The sequence below is a fragment of the Mizuhopecten yessoensis genome, unplaced genomic scaffold (genome assembly GCF_002113885.1).
Source record: "Mizuhopecten yessoensis strain PY_sf001 unplaced genomic scaffold, ASM211388v2 scaffold7443, whole genome shotgun sequence".
NCBI lineage: Eukaryota > Metazoa > Mollusca > Bivalvia > Pectinida > Pectinidae > Mizuhopecten > Mizuhopecten yessoensis.
The window spans coordinates 127,803-136,482 of record NW_018407050.1 but is presented as its reverse complement, the minus strand read 5'-3'; the positions used below and the strand labels follow the sequence as shown (position 1 = coordinate 136,482).

The following is an 8,680-nucleotide window of genomic DNA, read 5'->3' as shown; positions in this document are numbered from 1 at the left end:
AAGATTCTGTAACATCCCAACCTCGGCTTACGCCTCGGTTGGGATTTTGTTACAGAATCTTAACCTCTCGACAGAGATCTCGCTCTCGCTCAGTAACAGGTAATAGAGTTTATTAACCATGCTACAATGACGTGTTCTTACACATCTCTTTCTTATCGACGACGAAGCAGGCGATTTGATGAAACTGTTTCAATCGACAAAAGATATATATTTTTATAAGTCTAGTTGGTCGTTGGATCTTAATTGTTTTATGCTTACCTTCTTCGCATTTTTTATATATGTGACACCCTTAGGATAGGTACGATGCCAGCAGTCTCCGTAACTAAGTAACAAATACTACCTTGATTGCAAAGAATAATTGTGACAAACATTTTCATTAAGCTAAGGGAAAATGTTACAACTCGCCATAGCATCAATTCCACGAAACTCCCCACAGCCTAGCTACCCTGATAAGGCAAGCATATGTTTTCTCTCGTTTATTGCTCAATTAATTTGATAATTTATTTTGACAAAAAAACATACAATGAAATACATAAGCACGACGTTAAAACAGGCATGGCACAATTTCGTATTAATTCGTGAAGATTTTTATTGCAGAAACACATGCTTTGGCATCAATGAATCAATAAATAGTAATACTTTATATGACCATCATTGAAATGTAATATCAAACTATTGTGTACCTTTGAGTATGGGGATTTAAAAGTATAGGAATTGAGTACGATACAGATTTGTCCAAAAGGTGCACCATAATTATTACATCAATAAAGTATTGAGCTAGCATTCCACAGTTTAATATATTTAAAAAGATTTAGAGAAGAACTCTGTCTAATAATATCTGAAGCAGTGGTACCCTTTACCGTCATTAAAAAATCTGTTTCAATTCGATCAAATTTGAACAATTGTAAGTGATCAATTCACCAATGAGCACAAAAGCTATGCTTGAGCATGAGAACGGTTTCATGAATATGGGCCCAGGTCTTCATTGGATTATGAGCAGTTATTTAAAAATTATCTCCCTTGTCATATAGTCTCTTTACATCAAATTCGTGTTTCAGTATTGAGAGTTTCAACAACAAAGAAATAACAATTTTAATTGTAAGTACAAAAGTTTATTTGTAAAAATATCACATTTTATGCATAATATTTTAATGTAAATATACATTTTTAAAGTGAATATATGATATGTTTTCCTTGTGGAATGCATTAACGCTTTTTCTTTAATGGGAGATTGAAAGAAATCAGCACTAATTAGGATATACAATTCCCTTTCATATACTTAATTGTGAACAAACATCTAATTTACATATGCATAATCCTCATACATATTCATGAACACACATTTACATAAACTTGCCTCTTCTTCTGTAAGTGTCCTCCAAAAAATCATGAAAATTCCACAAAAAAAAATAAAAATATATGTGATTTTAATATTTCCATGAAAAATTCCTTTACATACATTTTTGCAACTAAAATTGACAATCTGAAATCGCATATCATTATCATATTATATATATTTCTTTAAGAGTTAAAGGTGTGAATTTGTTTTCAAAAGAAATGTTCTTGGACACTCAAATATTTGACCTAAATTTATTTTAACATCCATGTTTCTCACCCTCTTTTGAAGACAACTTTTCAATGTCATCAAATCTTCAAAAACTAAAAACTTTGTCACGTTGCCACAAAGCTAGGATATAAAGCCCAAATTTAATTTTAAATGTATACAAAACCTTTTTCATCAGTCCCCTTATGTTATTTTCCTGGTTTAAAAAAAAAACCTTTCTGGGCACTTGTTATGTCAAATATGATTCTCTTTTTCAAAAATGTCATTAGTTTCACATAAAATGAATTTCCACTTCGAGACAGCAAAGTCTAAACATCGGCATTGAGTCAAATCAATGTATAACAATGCACGCTTCTCACATATCACTCTAATGTGTCCCATAAAATAACGATAAATTCTGTAAATACTATACATCATGTATAAGCAAATATTTTGTAAGAAAAAATGATCTATAAGCAAACATGTTGAAAGTAAAACGTAGACATAATTCCTATTCTTTATAAATCAAAGTTACAAAAACTTTTATATATTTCGAATATCCTCTTTAATAGCAACTATTTTATAGGGCCAAACTTTCCTCGTCATATTTTGACGACAAATTATGTATAATGATTACTAAACTTGGATTTTAAGATAAAGATTTGATAAGGATCTGTGAGGATTAAAAAGGATCCCATGTATGTACATCACACAGGATGGCAAAAAGAGAAAGTAACAAAAAATTTACACTAAAAAATATTTGGGCTGAAATTTTGATTCAGTAAATTTAGAGCTCATAAGAGATTTAACCACCGAGATTCAACGAAAGTCCAGTAAATGATTTAGCTTCACAAGTTGGTTCAAAATTTAACTCTATATGCATATATACCTATGGAGTTCATTGTCCTTCATTCGTACAAAATAACTTTTATATCATATAGGCCTTTTTATTAACACGCTCTCTCACTCACACGGTCCGTCTCTATCTTTGTTTCTCTCCATCTATGTGGCAAGTTATCCAACTGCATATAGCATACAGTAATATATTCAAATAAGTCATGCTGGAAAGATTCAATATTTTCTCTAATATGAATTTTACCACACAAGCCCCTCCCCCCCCCCTCCTCCCTCTCCAAATTATCTCCCTTGCCTTGGGAGCTTATTCATATGGACACCGATCTTGTAAAAAAACATTTTTATGCCAAAATTCATTACAACAACGCGCCATTTCAACTTGAAAGAGTTTATATATAGAGAGATCCATGTTTTGATAGGCGTCATCATTTTTTTGTAACGTGAAGACAATTTGATTGGTTCCTATGGTTACCGGCCATCAATGCAGGGTATGTGGCGGTACTAAGTATGCAGTCTTCCATGCTTTTTAAGGCCCTTCATATTCCAAATTCTCAGCAGTGCTGCACATCTACAAAGCCAAAGCAGGTCATTTAAGATGGATATAATTATAAACCATTCACAAGAGTCTGTGTATAAAATTTCACAATTGTTTGGGACTTAAAAATAAAAATAAGGACTACTTTTTTTACTGAGCTTCAAAGTCACTTATACTTCGTAATATATGACTTCCTGCATGATGTTATTCTGCTTCTATTTGTAATTTAATTAATTCTAAGTCATTTATACAAATCTTGTAGGGATGTGTGAAAGGAGAAACAAATTTATTATTGAAGTTTTAATTTCTACACAAACAATGTACATATTAAATGTGTCGCAACATTTCAAGGCCGACATGTAAGATCTGCTGTTTCCCCGTGCCTGCGGAGAGGACTGAATACCTCTGACAGACTGTGAGGCAGCAACAGATAATCCCAAGCTGCTACGGCTCTTGTTAGCACAATGTGAGATGAATAAGGGTTTTGAAGCAAATCATTGATGTTCTAAGTGATATACCCAACATTTAGATGTCATGTTTCAGACAATACTTTTGTAAAACTGCTGCTCATATTAAGTTTAAATGTGATATACTGTTCTCAACAAGAGAACACTTTTAGTCTTTTTTCTTTTTTCTTTTCTTCCCCTTTATCAAATAATGAATAAATATGCATAGTTTCATTGAAATAACTTTGTTTAGAGACAGTTACTTTGGTATAATGTTCCGAGTACACGTACCATTTACAGGTTGTGGTTATCATAGCCCATGTCAGAGCTGTGTTTGGACTCGACGGGCTGGAACATGTCCCCTTCGTATCCTTGGTTTGAATACACCGTAGAATATACGTCTACACCTGAGGATAAAAAAACGCACATCACAAATTATTCCTACGTTTGTCTGGACACACACAGCACATCACAAATTATTCCTACGTTTGTCTGGACACAAACAGCAAATCACAAATTATTCCTACGTTTATCTGGACACAAACAGCAAATCACAAATTATTCCTACGTTTGCCTGGACACAAACAGCATATCACAAATTATTCCTACGTTTGTCTTGACACAAACAGCAAATCACAAATTATTCCTACGTTTGCCTGGACACAAACAGCATATCACAAATTATTCCTACGTTTATCTGGACACAAACAGCAAATCACAAATTATTTCTACGTTTGTCTTGACACAAACAGCATATCACAAATTATTCCTACGTTTGTCTGGACACAAACAGCAAATCACAAATTATTCCTACGTTTGTTTGCTAAATTATATTCATAAGGAAGAAATCAACATCTAGGCCTGATTCAACCTTTTTTTGAAACATTTCAAAATGCTGGTTTCGAGATATATCTTAAAACTTTCTGGTCAATGGACTATCATTTGGAAGACCCTAAATCTGCAGGGTCAAAGCTAAATTCAGGTATTTTTGAAATTACACAATGAAATATTTGCATTGATTGGTCACTACAATAAGTTTATCAGGTGGTCCAAGAGTTTTATTCTCAACTTCTCGTACATATATACAACGTTCCTGATGAAATTTTGGTAAAAACATTTTTTTTCGGCGTGAATTTTTCTCAAATTTAGCCGAAATATGTATACACAAATCTATTTTCACAATAAGACAAAAATATATCTGTATGACATGAATGCCCCGTCACCATGTGAAATTGTTTTCAGTGTTTGATGTTTTATAAATAGTTACAACCACTTTGATCAAGGAACGGGACGGACATGGGCAACACTTTAATTATGCCCCCCCCCCATTTTATGGCAGGGCATAAAAATACAAAAGGGAACAAAATGTCTACTAAGGTTGTTTGTTGTACATGACATATCAGTGGTAATCAAGGGTTTATGTGTGTGCGTGTGTGTCTGTCTGGACTATTTAATTACCAACAACTTACGTTCTTCACCTAGGTGTTGAGCTTTGTCTGTCTCATCACCGTTTTTAAGGTAACAGAGAAGGGCCAGTTTCCTGATGGGGATAAAAATGAGAAGTGCTGTGGCATTAATGCAGTTTCCAAGTGCAACTGCGGGATCCCGGAACGGTGGACCTGCATTGGTGGAAACGATCATCCAGACGAGGAAACAGCCTGCTGTGCACACGCTGGACACAAAGATCCAGCGAGATTCGTAATAATTACTGTCACTGTCCCAGGCCAGGGAGGCCACAATCCCCGTCACGATCACCAGGAACATGACGAAAATCATAGACATGACAAGAGCACGGTCATACAGGTCATGTGGGTCGCACCATGCCCAGTCGTTCATCACCATTCCCTCCGTGTAGAAACTGGCCGTGGGGCGTACAAGGATTAGCCACATAATTGGTATGATAGCCTCAATGGCCACAATCCCGAGTGCCACCAAGAAAAGCGAGCACGCACTGGTGAGTCCCTTATATTTGCGGACACTGTATTCCATATCACTGTAGCGCCAGTTGTCCAGGGCTTTCACAAGTAAAGCCGCAAACACAATGGTGTAAACCACGCCCATCATAAAGCGTCTCGCTCCACAGGTGGCATCAGACGCAGGCAGGAAGAAGGCGAAGTTGATGGCATAGATACCAATAACACCAAGCAGTACCATGAAGCCGAGAATTGTGGTGCCACCTCGAACTGGATAGGCCACAAGGAAATACAGGAACAACAGTACTGCCACCAGTAGACCCGCACTGGTAAGCACTCCGACCGCGATCGCCCAGATAGGCCAAGTATACACCTGGTCAAATACTGTCTGTCCAAAATCGTTGGTTCGCTCATTGTAGAAGAAGTAGTTTCGTGGCTCTGTGAAGCGTGTGTCTGTTTCGTTTGAAATTAAGGCTTGAGGTGTGTTCACAAGGTCACAGTCACAAATGACGCCAGGTGGACATTTGGATGTGAAACCTTCTCCTCTTTGGTGGTCGTAACCGTCAAAGTTTACTATACTGCCTGTGGATGATCCGACCTGTAAGGAGATGTAAAACTTGAGTATAGTTGAAATTAATAGACCATTAAATCAGCTTTCCGAGCCAATACAAATTTGATGCACCAACATTTATATATAAACACTAAATAATATTTCCTATTATAATTGCTTTGACACTTTAATTTCAATATTTTTAATTAATAATTATAAAAAGGATTAAATATTATAACCAATATCTACTTTGACATATTGGAATAATAGTTTCTCAATGCAAGTGTGCCTCCAAAACAATAAGTTAGACATGAATGTTATGGACAATTCAAAATCATGAAGTATTAACTCTACTCTTAAATACAAAAAAAATGCCTGTATCATATAAGTTGTATGTTCTAGCTCATCACCTTTGGAAATTTGTGGAAAATTTACGCTCTCTCTAACTGTCCAATGTCCATAAAATAAGGCCGTCACAATACGCCTGGAGTGAATCATGATATATCGCAATAGATCAATCATACATGCAAACAGGAATGAGAAAATACTCTAGCTTACATAGGTGCATGGAGTAATTAAACTCTATGCTACACGCAGGTATGGGGGGAGATAACTCTATGCTACACACAGGTATGGTAAAAAACTCTATGCTACACACAGGTAGGGGGGGGGAGATAACTCTATGCTACACACAGGTATGGGAGATAACTCTATGGTACACACAGGTATGGGAGAAATAGATAAACCTACCAGATGGTACTTGTATCCTGTTCCGTCATTCATGAATGTGTAGATATTGTAGCCAGTATCAACAAAACGCTGGCTGTTGAAACGAAGGTCAAAAGTATCGGCTGGTTCAAGGTTAAGGTTATTATGCATATCCCAGTCTGTGCCAAGGATTCCGGCGAGTAACCGGTCCCAGTTATCCACATTGGAGAAACAGTCGGAAAATGTTGAAGCAAGATCACAGGCACCAGTGCGGACAGTATTTAACCCATTAACAAGAGAGTATGTGGCAGCAATGGTATGCAAGATGTAGGCATTGCTGGACAGAACCATGTCATTAGTGATTACCTCCCCTTTGTTACAGAGGCTGGTAAACTTTGTGGCAGGTGACAGAGCGTCCGTTAGTTGACACTGATGCATCGCCTGGTAAAATTCCTCAAACCAATCGGTAGGAATATTCTTACGGTTGGTGTAAGTGATTTTTTTCATGTATTCTATAAAGTTAAGCACAACAGCACTGCGTATGTCAATGGTGATCAATCCGTGAAGCTTACTCTCAATGCCCACTGGGATCTCGGCGGATCGTCCCCACGTATCGGTACCAATCCACACGAATCGGTCCACCAAGTTCAGCTCCTTAGCTGCGGCCATAACTACATCAGGATAAAGGGTGAGGAGAACGACGACATTGGCTCCGGCATTCGTTGTAAGTTCTTGAACAGCTGCTTTAGCATCCTCCATGCTGGCCGAGACATCGATCCCTACAGAGTTAGAGACACAAACACCGTTAGTCCTGGTGTTCTTCTGAAGCTGCTCGAGACCTGATATGCCATAAGGTTCCTTCGTATACACAACAGAGACATATGTCCAGTCATTTTGGGCCAGAATCTTTGCAATAACTCTCATCTGGTAATCATCCGGGGGAATTGTACGTGAAAAGTAAGGAAAATTATTTTGGTCTGACAAGAGCACCGACGTTGCTACACTACTGACAATAGGTATCCTGAGAGGTTTCACCACCCGGTTAGCTGCAACTGTTGATGTTGAGGAGGTGGTCAATATGCCAGCAATGGTGGAATTGTTGACGACACCGTTAGCCCCAAAAGCAGTGTTACAGAACTTTCCTGTAGCTAACAGACTGTAAAGGTCCTGGTCAATCCTGAGAGTATTGGAGCAGTAATCGATCAGAACGCCACGAACGTCGTATGGTTTTGGTGTCAGTTCCTCAAGTGCATAGAAAAACGCCAGACTAACATGCAAGTCGCTGATTTTGAGTGTCCCACATCTGTAAGGGTCTGAACCGGGGTAGTGGCCATTTTGTATCATAAGGATAGTAGCAGCATTGTCATTGGCTGCTGGCTGCCACATGTCGCGTGCCTTGGTATTTCTCACAGTGGGACACTCGGTGCAGGAATCCTGGCGATCGCAGCTGCCGTCCCAGGACGGAACGTAAGTAGGGTTGATGTCCAGATCACCATCAAAGGAATATGTACCAATCTAAAGGAAGAAAAATTACAAAAATTAGCACTCAGTACTTTGTAACAAAAGGCCATGAGCTTAAATCTTAAATGGTCACCTGAGTGGATCTACTGTATATGATTCAAGCTCAGACGGGCTAAGTATCGCCAGTGAAGGGTGTAGTGATGCCCCCCCCCCCCGCCCCTGGGAAACTGGGGCTGGTGAGGGAGAAGAGGGAGTGTGGGGTGGTGAAGGGGAGGAGAGACTGGGCTGGTGAGGGGGAGGAGGGAGTGTGGGGCTGGTGAGGGGGAGGAGGGAATGTCGGGCTGGTGAGGAGGAGGGAGTGTTGGGCTGGTGAGGGGACGGAGGGAGTGTGGGGCTGGTGAGGAGGAGGGAGTGTTGGGCTGGTGAGGGGGAGGAGGGAGTGTGGGGCTGGTGAGATGTGGTGAGTTGTGTTGGTGATTATTGTCTGGTGAGTTGTGTTGGTGATGAGTTTCTGGTGAGTTGTGGTGGTGATTAGTTTCTGGTAAGTTGTGGTGGTGATAAGTGTCTGGTGAGTTGTGGTGGTGATGAGTGTCTGGTGAGTTGTGTTGGTGATTATTGTCTGGTGAGTTGTGTTGGTGATGAGTTTCTGGTGAGTTGTGGTGGTGATTA

At 38.8% G+C, this 8,680-nt stretch overlaps 1 protein-coding gene across 1 annotated transcript in view; it reads right to left on the bottom strand.

The window, feature by feature from the left end:
• Positions 1-598: 598 nt before the first annotated feature.
• Positions 599-8,680, bottom strand: part of LOC110453540 — a 29,598-nt gene continuing 21,516 nt past the window's right edge. The window contains exons 13-16 of the mRNA XM_021502517.1: positions 6,593-8,065; positions 4,849-5,890; positions 3,671-3,786; positions 599-2,966 (exon numbers count right to left, since the gene is read on the bottom strand). Coding sequence (XP_021358192.1) covers positions 3,674-3,786; positions 4,849-5,890; positions 6,593-8,065 — 2,628 coding nt within the window. The 3' untranslated portion in view covers positions 599-2,966; positions 3,671-3,673. The remainder of the gene's footprint in view (positions 2,967-3,670; positions 3,787-4,848; positions 5,891-6,592; positions 8,066-8,680) is intronic.